The 18,116-nt window shown below is 49.5% G+C and overlaps 1 protein-coding gene across 1 annotated transcript in view; it reads left to right on the top strand.

Annotated features, from left to right (window-relative positions):
* The window catches only part of LOC119386459 (chitinase-like protein 4), a 553,828-nt gene that overhangs the window by 34,883 nt on the left and 500,829 nt on the right, over nucleotides 1–18,116 (top strand). The window contains exon 2 of the mRNA XM_037653744.2: nucleotides 17,659–17,799. Within this exon, the coding sequence (XP_037509672.2) occupies nucleotides 17,659–17,799 (141 nt within the window). The remainder of the gene's footprint in view (nucleotides 1–17,658; nucleotides 17,800–18,116) is intronic.

The following is an 18,116-nucleotide window of genomic DNA, read 5'->3' as shown; positions in this document are numbered from 1 at the left end:
AGCAGAATATGTTGTACTGTATACTCAAGGCACACCCACATAATAATATGTTTGTTTTCAAAATCGCCTTGGCAACGTCTAAATGTGTAAACAGTAGTATAAATAAAGCAGACAGAAGAATAAAGCAGAAATCTTATTTTGGGAGCGCGTTACAGAAGACATACTGCAGTGACCAGACTAGAAAAGCAGTCCAGAGACCTAGGTAATGTATGTGATGCAAAATGACAGCTAAGAAAGCACTTGTGCTAATAAAGAAAATATGATTTCATAAATTCTTTGAATAAATGTAGATGGAAGTGAAAATTACGGCACGCGAAGATATTTTCTGTTAGGTAAACGCTTGCTCTGTTAGATCTAGCATCTGTACCAGTGGTGCTAAAGTTGTTAGAACTTTATTTGCATATAAGTTAATTCATTGCATGCAAGTCAAACTTACATCCACGAGATCCTTCAAATCGCTGATATGCAAAATCTACGCGACGCAAAGCAACCCCATTCTTGCACGCATCACATTTCGTTACGGAGCAAGACACAAGAGAATCTTCAATAACGACACTGTAGCAACATCAGAATTTGCGCGATAGACGCCGCACGCAGTGGAGTACGCGGCGCAGGACAGTGGCTATAAGAGCAAGTATCACGGCATAGGCACAACTAAAAAGAACAGAAATCAAGAAAACAAAAGGTGCGTGGGCTGTTCGTAGACGTCCGCGTGCTTGTGTTCCTCATCTTCTACCCTCACTGGAGGACTCTGGCGTAAAAATAAAATAACGCCACTGCCCTTAGACTTTTTCAGATGGCTTAGTGGCACCAGTACCAGCTTGAGAAGCGGAGCTGGGCCAGAGATTATTGTTTCGCACGGTTGTGTTGCGATAGAAGTATCTTGTATCTTAAGATGCACGATACATTATCGAATGTATCGGAAATACAGATACTGATACTCGTCTTTCGAGTCGTATCGCGATACAGATACAAGATACCCATAGAGTATCTAAGATAGTATCTAAGATACATGTATCTTCGATACTGCCCAGCACTGACATTGGCGGGCGTGAGCAGCTGAAAGCGCGCGAAGTTTGCTTGCGCTCGCTTCTCGTGACGTCAGGGTCACCTGACTGGGAGCTATCGCGCCTCGCAGCCATTCAGCGTTGCGGATGCGCCGGCTCCGCGAAAGAGAGGGTGAAAAAAGAGGAGGTTGACGGCGCGGCGAGGATGAGCCGGCGTGGATAAAGGAGCGTCGCTACTTTCCAACATCAAGGGGCTTTAGCGACGGGAAGGTAAACCGCTCCGCCAGTTGATATACTCATTTTTTTTCGAAGCGCTTATTTGTATATACCGAAGCGTCTTTAAAAATATATTTGTCACTTTGTTCTATCGGAAGCCCACTTTCGTCATGATTATTGCTTAAGAAACAGGTTCTCATTTGACGCTCCAAGGAGCCGATTAAACAAGCGCGCGCAGTGATTTTAATGCGGCTGCGGCGAGCCAGTGGAGGGTTCAGCGTGCCGTGCGCAGTGCGCCGGCCAGGGGAGGGGAGAAATCCGAGGAGAATTGAGGAGGAAAACGCGCGCGCGGAGGAGAGTGTCGCTACTTTCAAGATCAAGGGGCTTTAGCGGTACGTGTGGCCGGCCTCCCCGCAGTGGCAGCAGAGCGGGCGGTTGTCAGGGGCGCGCCAAACGTCGGTCTTCCTCGGCGCGGATCGCTGGCCGGCTGGCGGGCGGTATGACGTCGGTGGTGGCGGCGGAACTGCTGCGGCGGCGCGGCGTCTTGACGCGGGCGAGGAGGAGCATTGCGGCGGACTGCAGCGGCGTAGCTGATCCCTTGTGGCTCAGGCTGCACTAGTTGAGGTGCTCGCAGGGATTGCTGTATTTCCTGGCGCACGACGTCAGTAATCGAGTCTACTTCAGGCTGCGAGGACGGCAACAGTTTTCGCAGCTCCTCCCGCACGATAGCTCTGATCGTGTCTTGCAGGTCGTCGGATTGCAGCGCTTGAACCTCCCCGTAGGTCGTCGTGGGAATCCGGCGGTTGTACTGCCTCGTACGCATTTCAAGCGCCTTTTCGATCGTTGTGGCTTCCGAGGCGAATTCCGCCACCGTCTTAGGTGGGTTACGAACAAGGCCGGCAAAGAGTTCCTGCTTGACTCCTCGCATTAGGAAGCGGATGTTCTTCTCCTCGGACATAGCGGGGTCAGCATGGCGAAAAAGGCGGACCATTTCTTCAATGTACATGCCGATGTTCTCGTTCGGCAGCTGTACACGAGTCTCTAGCAGAGTTTCGGCTCTTTCCTTCCGGACGACGCTCGTGAACGTGTCCAGGAAAGCGGCGCGAAAAAGGTCCCAGGTTGTGAGCGTGGCCTCTCGGTTCTCGAACCATGTTCGAGCGGTGTCTTCCAAGGCGAAGTACACGTTCCGTAGCTTGTCGTTATCAGTCCAGTTGTTGTAAAGGGCGACGCGGTCGCACCTTTCAAGCCAACTTTCCGGGTCCTCGAGCGGTGACCCACGGAAGGTAGGTGGCTCCCTCGGCTGCTGTAGCAGCACAGGTGCAGGCACCATGGGTGCTGTCGCCGTCGCTGATGTGGTGGGCATGGTCGGGGTCTTCCTGGTCTTGTCGGGTAGAGGCCCGTACTCCGGTGGGAGACCTTGCTGCCTGCGGCTGGCCCGCTGGTCGGTGTCTTCTTGACGGTGTGGGCTCGGCTCACGGCTTGACGGGGGCGTCCGGATCATGAAGGAACAGCACCTCCACCAGATGTCACGTGGTTGTGACGTCGACGAAGACAGCAGTCGGCGTTTTCAAGAGGAAACTGTTTATTTGGCCGAACTTGTGGCCGGGAAACGGAAAGTTGATTTACAGCAATACACACGGTATGCAGTGATAGCGGCGAGCAGAGCGTCGACCGTCGATCAACTGACAAGCGGTCACACGCGTCGGCTTTTATACAGGCGCTATCGAACTTTCCAGCAATATCGCTGGTGGCGGCGTAATCTCTAGACAAAGATGGAACATTCGCGTGCGGGGCGCAATCTTAACAAACCGATCTACTACGATCGCGACGCTTCTAGAACACTATTTCGCGGACAGCGTCGAGCGTTGATAACCGTCCCTGCCGGTCAAACCCGAATACATAAAAACAAGACAAGAAGTGGGCGTGGCACCAGGGTGTTTTTCACGACAAGCGCAAGGGGTGGTTCATGACCCCTTTAAGGAACGAGAAGACAACAGAATGGTAGTCATTTTTGCAGTGCAAATATAAACACTCGGACGCAAAAAACGACACGGAGACAAGACCAGCGCCCGTCCTGTCTTCGTGTCTTTTGTTGTGTCTCTGCGTTTATATTTCGTGCTGCAAAAATTATAGCTAGGTCTTGCAACCAACTAGCCCGCGTAACCGCTTTGACAGCAGAGTGGGTAAGGGAGGAAACTGGTGTTGAGGGCATCTTGGTCGAAATCAAGAGAAAGAAATGGGCATGGGCAGGGCATGTAGCGCGTACGCAAGATAACCGCTGGTAATTAAGAGTAACAGACTGCATTCCAAGTGAACGCAAGCGCGCATAGGGGAGGCACAAAGTTAGGTGGCCAGACGAGATTAAGAAGTTTGCGACGAGGTTGAACGAGCGGCTAAGGCTAGTGGAGCTAATAAGGCTGCAACAAGGGCTAGTTCGTTCGTCTTCACCTTGTGATGCTCTGCCAGGTACGACACGGGCCGAAAAAACGAGAGACAACACAGGGTGATGCCAGTGGAGCCCTCGACTAAGGCTCCCCCCATAGTAATAACTTACGTTTCATCAAACATTTAGGGGCGAAGCTCCTTATAGTGGCACCCGTTCGTCCCCTGTATGTAGTGCGTAACCAGTCTTAACGCTAGTACCAGATCTTGACCTCCAAGGTGGTGCCGGTGTGAGATTTCTCCTGTGCGTTGTTGAACAATAAAAAATTCGCAGCGTGCGCGTTAACTAAAAGCCGACTTCTTCTGTCTCCCATTCCCCATTAGCAGCCATTGTTTACCTCCAAGGTAGTGCCTGGTGAGATTTCTCCTGTGCGTGATTAAACAATAAAAATTCACAGCGTACATGTAAAATTAAAGTGAGCTGCAAGTCGCCATGACTCTCATCGACCCTTTAGTATAAACCGGCCCAATCTCACGTGTTGATGATGTACTGGGCGTGAAGCTGCGCGACGCCGCCGCCAAGATCCTGCCGTACGAGAGCTTCATCCCACTCATCATCATTCACCCCGTGGATATGCTGTGGAATTTTTTTTTCTCTTGTTCTGTTCCGTTGCGGACATGACGTGGCCGCATCAAGCACAGGACAGGGTTGATGGGCGAAACATATCACATGCCTTTGCCCCGCAGTGGGCGCAGTTAAACTGCTGCTACTGGTAGTGATGATGATGGTGAAATTATTTTGCTATGTATTTGCAGTTCCGTACAGCATGGGGACGAAGCTGCACGTCGGGAGATTGACACGCTTAGTTGCCTTCTTTTATTTGATGGGGTCCGCCTTATCATTTTCTTGGGACGCGCTGTATTGCTCGGTGCAGGCTGTGCTTCAACTTGCATGGTTCTTCGTGAATGAAACCGAATGTTCTACAAACATCGCATGCCCGGCGCATGCGTTCAGTGCCTTCTAGATTGTACGCGAGCATCAGTGATAACCCTAGAATGTACTGTGACGCATGTATACCAGCTGACGCATTTGGCGGCCAGTCAGTCCTTTTTAGGTGCGAATGAGCTTATGCTCGAGGCCTGTCCCCCTGGCGTAGCCAGTACGCCGCTAGTACACGATGCGCCCACTAGATGGCTCTGCGGTAGAGCGCTCACTCCACTCCGGCCGTGCTCTAGTTTGGGTGGAGACCACTTGCGGCTCTCCACTCCACTCCTACCTCTCCTCCTCTGCTCTCCTCTCCCCCGGCGCGCTCACTTCTACAGCAACTGTCATGGAGTGCGCTTCGACGAACGAAGATGGCATCGCGGCGGCGCGGGCTCGCAAAGCGGCCGCAGCGCGGCAGCGTCGTCAAGCCGATCCGGAGCGGTGGGCTTGCGAAACCTAAGCGAAACGGGCGCGTTGTGAAGCCGACCTGGAGTTGAGAGCTCGAGAAGCTGCAGCAGCACGGGCACGTCGACAAGCCGACCCGGCTTGTCGTGCATTCACATCGTATTCTCAAACTTCAAGCTACGACCTTTGCAGCAAGAGCCATTAACTTTATACTTACGGACCACAAGGCCTTTATACCGAAGGGGAAACGTTCCCCTGAGCTTAGTCATATATGACGAGTAACAACATAAGAGGAACCTCGAATGAAAGAATCATAAACAGTGATGAAGAAAATAAGATTTGGAGAACTTTAAGTCGACACATGGCTGCTCCGCATACTACTCAGGGTTCCCTTTACGGTGATATGGTGACATTTTTTCGGCTACCGACGACTGTACTCGCTGCTATCGTTTTGCAGTGTGATTCGCTCGCTTGGCTAGGCACAACTTCGCCCAATAAACAGTTCGACTTCCAGTGCTTTGGTATCGGCGTCCTCTATCGTCAGAACCACGTGACAGTGCACACACACACACACACACACACACACACACACACACACACACACACACACACACACACACACACACACACACACACACACACACACACACACACACACACACACACACACACACACACACACACACACACACACACACACACACACAATGTGGGAGCCACGCTCCTTGCCAGGCGGACGTGCTGCGCACTGCCGTTGCGCGTGGCCAACTCTCGGGGTTCAAAAGTGGCAGCCGTGGCGTTTCACAGAGAGTCGGCAGCGCATTCAAGAGTGGTTTGAGGAGGCGGGGACGTTGGTGTGTGTGCGGGTGGTGCGTGCCTGGCGCGGTGTCCGGTTCTTGAGGCAAAACGAACCACTTCAATATATATATATATATATATATTGTTAAGCTGTTTATTGGACGGCACTCGGCGACAATTCGCTATGGCGACAGTCAAGGCCAAAGCACGGGCTCCGAGAGCGAGCGGCGTTTGTAAGAGGACGACCCACTAGGAGCCGCTGGAGAACGCAACCGTTAAACAGTACCAAATGCTTCGCCACAATTACCCCGGGTACGAAAAGGGAGCCGTCCGGCGACCTAACAGCTCGTCACTATGAGTGGGTCATAGTAGGCCTTGAGGCGCTCCACGTTGACTATGTCGCGCCCTCGACGGCGCATGTCCGAAGCTGGTTCGATGGGTTCAATCAAGTAGTTGACCGGGGATGTGCGCTCGACGACCCGGTATGGGCCTTCGTATTTCGGCAGCAGTTTTGAAGAGAGGCCACTTGCAGTGGTAGGGACCGAGAGCCATACGAGCGATCCAGGGAGGAACGTGGGCTCAGAAGTGGTGGGGCCATCGCGAATGCTCTTCTGCAGCTCTTGTTCCTGCGTCGTAAATGTCTTGGCAAGCTCGCGACACTCTTCAGCAAGCCTGGCTGTGTCAGAAATAGGCGCACACTCGGATGGATCCGGCTTGTATGGCAGTATCGTGTCGATGGTGTGCGACGGGTGCCTTCCGTACAGTAAGAAGGGTGAAAAACCAGTAGTGCTCTGAGGGGCGGTATTATAAGCGTAGGTGACGAAGGGCAGAATAGCATCCCAATTGGTGTGATCAGCGGCGACATACATTGACAGCATGTCGCCGATCGTGCGGTTAAAGCGTTCGGTTAGGCCATTCGTCTGCGGGTGGTAAGCAGTAGTTTTGCGGTGAACAGCACGGCACTCTTTCAGAATGGCTTCCACGACTTCCGATAAGAAGACACGGCCCCGATCGCTGAGAAGCTCTTGGGGTGGACCGTGACGCAGTATGAATCGGTGTAGTAGGAAAGAGGCAACATCGCGCGCTGTAGCCGCTGGGAGGGCAGCGGTTTCGGCGTATCGCGTTAGATGGTCAACAGCGACGATGGCCCAGCGGTTACCAGCCGAAGTCAGAGGAAGTGGTCCATACAAATCGATGCCTACGCGCCCAAACGGACGGTTAGGGCAAGGTAATGGTTGTAGACCTGCTGGCGACAAGTGCGTTGCAGGTTTTCGGCGTTGGCAATCGAGGCAGGAGCGAACGAACTTCTGCACGTAGCGGTACATCCCACGCCAGAAGTATCGTTGTCGAATGCGGTGGTAAGTTTTGGATGCCCCAGAGTGCGCACATTGCGGGCCAGAGTGGAAGGCCTCGCATATTTCAGAACGCAGACTGCGGGGTATCACTAGTAGCCACTGGCGGCCGTCGGCGTTGTAATTGCGTCGGTGCAGGAGGTCGTCACGAACGGCGAAATGGTGGGCTTGACGACGCAACGCGCGAGTGGATGGTGTCGCCGACGGATCAGTGAGCAAGTCGATCAGCGAGGTGATCCATTTATCCTTGCGCTGTTCGGTAGCGATCGTGTAAACGTCGATTGAAGCAACAGCTATGTGAGATACTGAGCAGGGGGCATGGTCGTCAGGCAAGGGAGAGCGCGAGAGGGCGTCGGCGTCAGCGTGCTGGCGTCCGTTGCGGTACAGCACGCGGATGTCGTAGTCCTGCAGGCGAAGTGCCCAGCGGGCGAGACGGCCTGAGGGATCCTTCAATGACGACAGCCAGCATAGTGCATGATGGTCGGTGACGACATCAAATGGGCGACCATACAAATAAGGTCGAAACTTTGTAAGGGCCCATATGATCGCCAGGCACTCTTTCTCCGTGACTGAGTAATTGGTCTCGGCTCTGGTAAGCGTACGGCTTGCGTATGCCACGACATATTCGGGGAACCCTGGTTTGCGCTGCGCAAGGACAGCGCCGAGGCCTACACCGCTGGCGTCCGTGTGTACCTCCGTTGGGGCCGTAGGATCGTAGTGGCGTAGTATGGGAGGAGACGTCAACAAACGACGGAGCTTTGCGAACGCGTCGTCACACTTGGACGACCACGAATTTAGGGGTCCGTTACTTCCAAGGAGCTTCGTCAGCGGCGATATGATGGTGGCAAAGTTTCGTATGAAGCGTCGAAAGTACGAACACAGTCCTACGAAACTGCGCAGTTCTTTTACGGACGTAGGTTTGGGAAATTCGGCCACGGCCCGAAGCTTGGCCGGATCGGGAAGTATTCCGTCCTTGGACACGACGTAGCCGAGGATTGTCAGCTGCCGTGCTGCAAATCGGCACTTCTTCAGATTCAGTTGGAGGCCGGCGTTGCGCAAACGCGTCAAAACATGCCGCAGACGTTGGAGATGCGTGGAGAAGTCCGGAGCGAAAACCACGACGTCGTCCAGGTAACACAAGCACGTGTGCCATTTCAAGTTGCGCAGAACGGTGTCCATCATGCGCTCGAAGGTCGCGGGCGCATTACACAGACCAAACGGCATGACGTTGAACTCGTACAAGCCGTCAGGCGTGACAAAAGCTGTCTTCGGTCGAGCGTAATCCGCCATGGGTACTTGCCAGTACCCCGAGCGCAAATCAAGAGATGAAAAGAATTCGGCTCCTTGCAGGCTGTCAATTGCGTCGTCGATTCGCGGCAGCGGATAAACATCCTTGCCAGTGATCTTGTTGAGCCGTCGGTAGTCCACACAGAACCGCACGGAACCGTCCTTCTTCGCAACGAGAACAACGGGAGACGCCCATGGGCTGTCCGAGGGCCGAATAACGTCGCGTCGAAGCATATCGTCGACTTGCTCATTAATGACCCGCCGTTCTGAGGGAGACACGCGATATGGACTTTGCCGCAGTGGTGGTTGGGCGCCGGTGTCGATGCGATGCGTAACGGTGGAAGTGCGGCCGAGAGAAGTTTGCCCGACATCGAAAGAAGAACGAAATTCTTCCAGCAGGCACAGAAGTTGGGAACGCTGGACCGATGTGAGGTTGTCAGCAATGGAGGACCTAAACACATCAGCAGGTGACGAATCGGACGAATAGATCGCGAGCCAGTCCTCCACGTCGGTCCCATCTGCGCCAGTGAAGACTGGGGGGTCGCGGATACGAGGGACACCGGGACATGAGGTCGGTGTGGGCGGAGGCGTCTGCTGGGCGGCGTCTTGAGGCATGGTAGCTGGTAGGGTACGGGATCGAAGCTCCAGAGGCATCGAATGGGAGCACAGCACTCTCCACCAATTTGTTAAGCTGTTTATTGGACGGCACTCGGCGACAATTCGCTATGCCGACAGTCAAGGCCAAAGCACGGGCTCCGAGAGCGAGCGGCGTTTGTAAGAGGACGACCCACTAGGAGCCGCTGGAGAACGCAACCGTTAAACAGTACCAAATGCTTCGCCACAATATATATATATATAAATTCGGCAGATCCCACGTACCGTGGGAGTCGATGTTATGCGAAGCATGTGGCGGGTAGGTGACTGGGGCGTAACTTTTTTTACTGAGCGACACCTTACAAAATGACGCTAAAGATTTGTATATATTTTATACGCAGATAATAACCAGTTGTTTACGATTGGGTAACGCAGCCAATGGCAACGTGGGTATTACCAAAACCAGAAGCGGTAAGCTGATATGTAGTGCTTATACGTGTCCCGAAAACGCACGCACGTTTCACGAACCCGTGTGCATGTGTGCAAGAAGTTCTTGACAGTTCTTGAGCAAGGGCATCATCACCATGATCAGTGAGCACCAACAGCTGGTCATGACTTGTTATAGGATCCGGTCCTGATCGTTGTGACGAGGGGTCCATGTGTAATGAAGTATGTGGTATAGTAGAGCTGTTAGAATTCGTGGATGCCTTGGTCATTTCGTCGACAAATTATCTGTCGACAGAGCCAGCGACATGTCCGAACCTGAAGCCACCCTTCGCGTTCGTGAGGTATAGGCCGTCGAGGCTGGTAGGCCTGGATAGTGCTACGTAGACCAACTGCAGTGGATGGTGTTTGTCGTATTCGTAGACTACCTGGGCGTATGTGGCCTACGTAGCCTAGTCTACAAAGCGGCTGTCAATTAATCTGGCATCATCCTCGGTCAGCATGAGGCCATCGCCCAGCCTCGTAAGAAATGAAGAGGACACTTCGTCGTTCTGGTGGACGAAGTGCACTTTACGGTGCTGTGATGTGGATATCATACGTAACATTCGTTAATGCATTCTTCCGGGGTCGAGCAATGCTCCAATATAGCTTCCTGAATGATAGGAATACAAATGTAATGTTTATTAGACTGCTATAAAAGAGGAGCCAACACTGGAACTATAGACGTTCATCTGATATGACGCCTGTATCGTAGGAGTACACATCGTAGGAGTATCGTGTAGTGTTTATTGCTGTCTTGTAAAATTAGATAACCAGCACCACAACCACAATTGATGTTGCACCGAAAGTACGCCTGCGTAGGCTGTTTTTCCAAGCCAGTTTATAGACCTGGCGTGGCTCAGAGGTAGAATACCTGACTGCCACGCAGAATGCTTGGGTTCGATTCCTGCTGGGATCCTAACTTTTATTATTTCCATTCGCTGAGTCAACGCTGCCAATGTTGGTTTTCCTTAACGCTCTAGCATTTAAGTTACCAACGTCTGTTCTCGCCGTTCCTGGGTAGATATAAACTGTCAAACACCTGTGGCGCATACCCGTACACCGCGGCCCGTGGTAAACGGGTATGTGCCACACGTGTCTAGTGGAAAGGGTTTGACGACGTACGCGACAGGATTTTAACGTTATTCATGTTATGACCCGGCATTCATATTCGTCAAATCCTCTTACCCTCTCATGCAAATTTAGGTCTACACCAACTCAAGGAGGCGATCATGAGAGCACCCAGACGTAGGCGGCTAGATAGATAGATAGATACGTAGATAGAAACGCTCAAAGTGCCAGAGGTTCGCTAAGAAATGCTTCGCATTTAATATATATATATATATTGTAGTGAACCAGGCAGAGACAACACCCTTTCGTCGGGCATGCTGTTCTAATCTGACTCGTCTTCCTCTGCTTCGCGCTAGCTCCCCGCGCGCCCAAAGCCCGGTGCCGTTCTTCGTCATCACACTCGGCCATGACTGCGAGTGCGCGGAGCTGCCGACAATGTTTCTGGTGGGCGGTGCTGGCGGCATCGTGGTGGTCGGCCCTGAAAACGCTGCAGCATGGTTTGGTGGTCTGCCAGAAGTGTCTCTGGAGGGCGACACTGGCTCCATCGCGGTGGTCGATCCTGGACACGTTGCGACTTGGCTTGAGAAGTCTCAGCGTACTCTGGCTGGCCAAATCGACTTTGTCGTTGTCGTCGAAGTTCTCGGCCACTCTGGCATTCGGCATGGAAAGCTGCCGATGGCGACTCTGGTGGGCGCCATTGGCTGTGCCATCGAAGTCGTAGGTCTCGCTGACGACTGTCTTGCATGTAGGAGCAATGCAGATGAGACTGTAGACGACGTACAAGAACGAATCGGTCGTCCTGATCACGACTGGTCACAGTGTGATGGTGTGGTAGTATGCTACGTATCGGCGAACCGAGAACCGCACTCAGTGCCGGCGCGCCGCGCGACTTGTGCTCTGGCAGCTCGGCTGCCACTGGGCCAGTGCACCACGGATTTGGGCAAGCAGTAGTTGTTGAGTAAATTCCGCGTAACTTCAAGCCGAGGACTTCATGCCAACAGGGGTCAGAAGCCGTGTCAGATGAAAGATACTTGGGCTGAGTGGCCAGTTCTCGGCTAACAATTACTTCAGCTATGCTCGTCGTTATGGCTTCGTTGACCTCACTAAGCACCCTTCTGGAGTCGGAAGCGATGTCGTAGGGAGGAGGCGCAGACGGTATGAGAAGGTCGTTTGTGAGAAGAGTGGTTTCTTTTATCTGGGGTTCATTAACCGAGTGTTCGCTCAGCATGGAATGGCTGCCTCCTTGTGCCTCCCATGCCTGCACTGACAACCGAGGATGTTGCATCAACGGCTCACGAAGCCTCTCGTTCCTGACATCCGTAGGTAAGTCAGCGTCCCGGTATGGCACATCAGAGGCGAGCCAAGCCATCGTATCTGTGTGGTGTAACAATGCTGAACTTGGTGGTGGCATTTGCGATTTCAACGGATGAAAAGTGTTGTCGGCCGCTGAAAGTGGTGTAGCGTTCATCCGGTTATCGAAATCCGTTGGCTGGTCTGTTACCTGGAACGACGGTGGGAAAGGAACAGGCCGCTTCATGTATTCAAGCGAAGATGTCCTCGAGGGCAGCGTCACAGACTTCTGTAGATGCAAGGAGGTCTCGGCCTCTGGTAGCAACGGTGTCTTGTCCGACACGTATGCAGAGTACGAGACACGAAGTGGTGAGCACGACATAGGTCCGCTGCTTACATTGGGGAAAGCTGCGAAGATGTCTGCCGGTGAGCAGCAGTGCGCAGTTTCAGCCTCGAGGAGATGGCCGTCCTCGGTAACAGACGTGTTAGATTCGTTGGTGGCGTCATAGGGGATCGGGCCGAAAGCAGCAATCAGAGCTGCGCACCATTCCGGCCATGACTGTCGCTTGATGCCGTCGTAATAGTGCCGTGCCTTGGCTGCGCCCCGGAGACGGTCTATGGCAACGAGCCGTTTATGATCGTCAGACCAGGCCTGACGGGAGCCGAGCGCAATGACCATCTCTACCCAAGCATCGCCATTGTCCTGCAAACCGGAGAATTCCGGAAGTTCCAAAAGAACCGGTTGTCGAAAGGTGGCAGACCGCGAGCAGGAGCTCAACGACGCCAAGCGGTCGAGTTGTTGCGTCATTTGCGTGATTGTACGCATGAGCTCCGTGACAATGCCGGGTGAGGCGCCCGAATAGCCAGGATTCACGTCCGTGGAGCATGTGGTGATAGCAGCACTTACGGCGGCGACATCCACGGCCAAGGAAGTAGCAGGGTCCTGGTGTCCATGATCGATCGAGGAAGCGTGGACGTCGTTCCTTCGATGGAGACACCCGCAACGCCGACGGCCTACGAGCACTGACAGGTGGCTTCAGCCTTAAGGTTCAGTCGTCGTAGACTGCGCCATTGTAGTGAACCAGACAGAGACAACACCCTTTCGTCGGGCAAGCTTGCTTGCTTGCTTGCTTGCTTGCTTGTTTGCTTGTTCCTTGCATTTGGCTCACACCCACAACGGGGGATTGGTCAAGAAGCCGGCGGTTACAGTCAATTGGAACATTGGGTTAAAAAAAAGTCTGGGAAAGGCAAAAGTGGCTTTCTTCAAGTAGAATAAGGCGATTCTCGTGATAAGAGAAAATGAAATAACGATATAAATAAGATTTTGTTTTCGGGGAAAGGGGATGGGAAACAATAAATTGATAAACAATGGATTAGCAAGGTAATTTCATCGTGTCAATCAGGAATTCGCAGAGGGCCCCGCAGACGTTCCTTTTACTGAACTCCAATGAAGCAGCCCCAAAGGAGAGGATATCTAGAGTACTTAGCGGTATTCCTAATTTTTTAAAATAAAATTTCAAAGCATTTTTTCCTTTGGTTTTTAAAATGGTGGCATCTTAGTAGATAATGGTCAATATTTTCGGGTTCGTTACAGTTGGGACACAGAGGGGATGGGACCAGACCAGACCTTTTTAATTAGAAATTAAGCGGTGGAATACGACATCTTAATTTAGTGATGGATACTTCCAATTTACGCGTGGGACACCATTTATTATCCCATGCAAAATACAAGTGCGAATATTCTGGATCCCGTATTTTAATCTTTTCTGAGTCTTCAATAAGAGAAAATTTTCTGAACCTCGCCGCTGTGACATAAGCTGACAAAACTGGGCCTTCAAGGGATACTCTCGCGAGTGAGTCAGCCATCTCGTTTACAAATATTCCACGATGACCTGGAACCCATATGAGCCTCACTAGGCGAATGTTTATGGGGATTAATGACCTGAATGTGTTTAGAATAACTGACTCCGAAGTTGAAGTGAGGGACGAACACACAGATAACGAATCGGTCACTATAACAGCTTGCGAATGATTTGCGGGAAGTTTTTGAAGGGCTAAAATAACTGCCGTTAACTCCGCTTCAAATATAGGAGTATAACCTGGAAGGCGTAATGAATATGACCAGGATAACGATTGGGAGAAGATACCCATACCTGCTCTCTTATCATTCATGGATGCATCTGTTGCAATTACATTATTAATTCCTAATTGTAAGTGGTGATCTTCGAATACGCCAATTAAATACTTAGAGGGCAAGAGTTTGGCATTTGCTGGGAATATGTCGTCGAATTCTATTTTTACATTGTATATGGATTTATCTAATTGAATGATTTCGGAGATATTAGCATTCAGGGGTTCCAGTAATGTTTGAACAAACAAAATCTGAGGTTTATGAAGACGGGACCAGTGCTCATTGAAAAAAGCACTCGATTCAGCAAAAAATACGAATTGCAACCGTCTTGGAGTAGCTCATATAATTTTAAATATGTTTTAACTGTCAGCATACGGAATCTGCAAGCAAGAGTGGGTACCCAAGCTTCTTGATACAACACACTATTAGCTGTAAATTTAGGAACACCAAGACAACTCCGAAGAGCTTGGCGCTCTAAGAGAACCAAAGGATTAATCTTGTATGCTGGCCCACCAGAAAAAAGCACGCAACCAAATTCAAGAATCGGGCGAACGTACATATGGTAAATCATGATCAGAGTATCTCTGCGTAGCCCGGAACGGAGCCGACCAAGTTATCATTCCGACGGCGCGTGCAGCCTTAGCTTTAACATGTTCAATGTGACTACGCCAGCTCAGTTTTTCATCATATATTATTCCCAGATATTTAATACAGTCCACTTGGGGAATTCTTTCTTGCCGGTAGTGAAGAGAAATATTAACAGGCATATTTAAAGGAAAAACAATTATGGCACTTTTGGTAACGTTTAGTTTCATTCGAATATCTTCCAACCAGGAGTCTAATGTTGCTAAGTATGATTGCAACGTTGAATGGAGTAAATGTATGTCATAAGCAGATGCGAAAAACGCAATGTCATCTGCGTATACATACACTTGTACCTTATCACACAGTGGAATCGAACTTAACAAGATATTAAATAAAACAGGCGAAAGAACAGAGCCCTGGGGAACACCTCTCTTTTGACTATACTTAGATGTAGAATCGCCTCGTTGGGAGCAATAAAATTTTCTATCTTTTAAAAATTCGTACAGCCAATTTGTAATATATTGCGGAAAATTTAATTTGTTGAGGGCATTAAGGAGAATGATATGTTCAACGCTATCATATGCCTTGGCTAAATCTAGGGTTACTAAAGCCGATAATTGTCGTCTGTGCCGGGCAAGCTTTATACGAGCCTCTAAATCGACATGTGCACACCATATCGAGCAACCGGGTCGAAATCCAATCTGGCACGCGCTCAGTATTGCATTATCTGTGTTAAACTTAATAATTCTTGTGTATAGAATTCTTTCTATTAATTTAACGACATGGGATGTTAGAGCGATTTGTCTAATGTTGTCTATCTGCATTCCCGCTCCCTTTTTAAGAAGGGGAACAATTTTTGAGGAATCCAGCCATTGCGAAGGGAGTGGTTGACGACGTTAAGAAGATCGTCTGGAGAGATATCAAATAATATCTTTAACATTTCTGACGTAACTCCATCTGGGCCTGGAGCTGAATTAGGGAGAAGGCGAATGACATGCGCAAGTTCTTCCATATTTACTTCGATAAAATCGTTCACACATGAATGCTTTACAAACTTTAGTTGTAACTGTGATGTAAAGCGCTTTTCAAGGCCCGATGCAATTTCAGTTAATAAATCTGCCAATTCCTTTGGTGAAAGAATAACCGAGTCAATGTTTACGGGCGCTGCAATAGCCTTACGACTACGAAGAAATCTAAACAGAGCTTTTTAATTACCACCCTTGGATAGAAAATTATATCGTTTTTCGTCATATTCATCTTTCACTAATGATACTGTTCTTTTGAACATAGCTTTAGCATACAAATAATTTCGCCAATTAGTAGGACTTTGGTTTATAAGAAGTTTCTTCCAGGCCGCTTTTCGGCGGCGATAATCTCTTGCACAATCCGAATTCCACCATGCACACACTGAATTTTCTTTTGCTGAGGATATAGTGAGCTGTGATTTTGTTATGGTACGTTTTAAAACTGAGCAGAGGCTCATAGCTTTAACATTTCTGTCCATACTAGACAATGATGACAAAGTTGACTGTAAATTCTTTTTAAATTTGGAGTAGTTCACAAAAATTCGCGCCTGGTAGTCTACCGATAATACTGGGATCTTGACTTCAAATACAAGTGGACGGTGATTAGTACTTGTAGCAGTATCAAGCACAGTCCAAGACGAAATTAAAACGTTTGAGCTAGCGAATGTTAAATCTAAGACGGATCTCGAGGTACATCGAACAAAAGTGGTAACTTTGGAATTTAGACATATAAAGTTATTTGTGTTGGTCCAGTCCCATAACAGTTTTCCCGATGTGTCTGAGAGGAAACCCCACGACACATGATGGGAGTTGAAGTCTCCCGCAAACAGAATGTTCTTTTTGCAGAAGCTCAGAGTGACATCAAGAGCGCTCTCATCTTGTATCCCAGCCGGAAAATAGTTATTAACTATGGATAGCGGAGCGCAGCCAAGAAGGTTTAATTCCACTACCAAAACTTCATAGTCAGACGACATTGCTTTATAAGCTATCTTCGCTCTATGGAAAAATTTTGAAGAAATGAAAACAGTTAGTCCTCCACCACGTGAGTTTCTGTCCAATCGATAGCATTGATAATTTTTAAATAAAAGTTCTGATCAGCTGACAACCAAGTTGGAGATTGCTGAGAAATAAGGTCTGACTCGTCTGTGTATATATATATATATATATATATATATATATATATATAATTCAAAAGAAAGTTCTGAAGGTCCGGTGCACATGTAGTTGAAGAAATGAAGGAGCACACTTACGAAAATTGCATATTTTTACTCATTTACGTTTCGGCCGTGGCACGGCCGAAACGATTCTGACGAAGGCCGTGCCACGGCCGAAACGTAAATGAGTAAAAATATGCAATTTTCGTAAGTGTGCTCATTCATTTCTTCAACTATATATATATATATATATATATATATATATATATATATATATATATATATATATATATATATAAAGAAAGAGACAAGTTCAGGGAAGATGACGCTTCAAGGGATGGAAAAAGTGGTCGAAGAGCGAACGTTGCTGTACAACTCAGTGAGTGCTCCGCTGTGAGCACTGAGAAGGACAGTGATCAGTGCGGCTGAAATCTGGGCTAGTTGGTGACTGATAGTTATACCGCATGGTGAAGTAGCGCATTTTTGGCGAGGGCAAAGGGGACAGTAATCAGCAGCACGAAAGAAGAGCCAGCCGCGTGATGGCATTAGACGTGGAAGCTTGAGCTGCGTTTTTCTGCGTCGCTTCACAAATGCACGCGTAGCACATATGAATCAATGCCTTTCGGGTCGGTTAAATTTTAGGTTAGATAGCCATTTTTTTCAAGTTGTTGCTCCTTATCATTCCCTGCGGCTTTGACGCAGTTCGTTGCTCTTGTTTTAGGAAAGATAGGAGTAGTCTATGTTGAGCTGAATGTTTTAGTAGACTAATTTTAAGATACATACTTGAGAAATAGACTGTCAAAGATGTGATGGCATGGCTTTCTTAAGTCGTCAGATAAGACAGTGGGTACAGTGACATCATATGCTTCGACATAATGTGCTTCTGTATCTAGGCAACACGCTCAGCGACATTCGGAACGTGGAGTATGCGATGGGCACAATGGCGTTGCTCTTCTTGGCTGCCTACTACCGCGCCTATTCGCAGCTCTACAAGCACTACAAGGAGAACATGGCCACCTACAGGCACCCGCATGGTAAGCATAGAGTGACGTGGTTCACCGATATCTGAAAGTATCTAACCGTTGCTGTACAATAACAATGTGTGGGACGTAGCCAGGAATATTTCCCGGAGGACAGGCAGGCGTTAACATGTCAACAAGTGAAATGGGCCAAAACACATCCTATATATATAGGAGTCCCTCTCCTCCCAAAAGAATGCGCGAGTTGAACACCAAAACATGAGCAAGCACAGTGTTAAAGCAAAAATATCAAAACGCGGAGTAGTTCCATGTCACAAGGGAGTTCCGTAAAACTAGTACTAAAACTTTCAAACAGAGTCCCGCAGTCCGGT

Source organism: Rhipicephalus sanguineus, chromosome 3 (assembly GCF_013339695.2).
Source record: "Rhipicephalus sanguineus isolate Rsan-2018 chromosome 3, BIME_Rsan_1.4, whole genome shotgun sequence".
NCBI lineage: Eukaryota > Metazoa > Arthropoda > Arachnida > Ixodida > Ixodidae > Rhipicephalus > Rhipicephalus sanguineus.
This window is presented reverse-complemented; position numbering and strand designations above follow the sequence as displayed.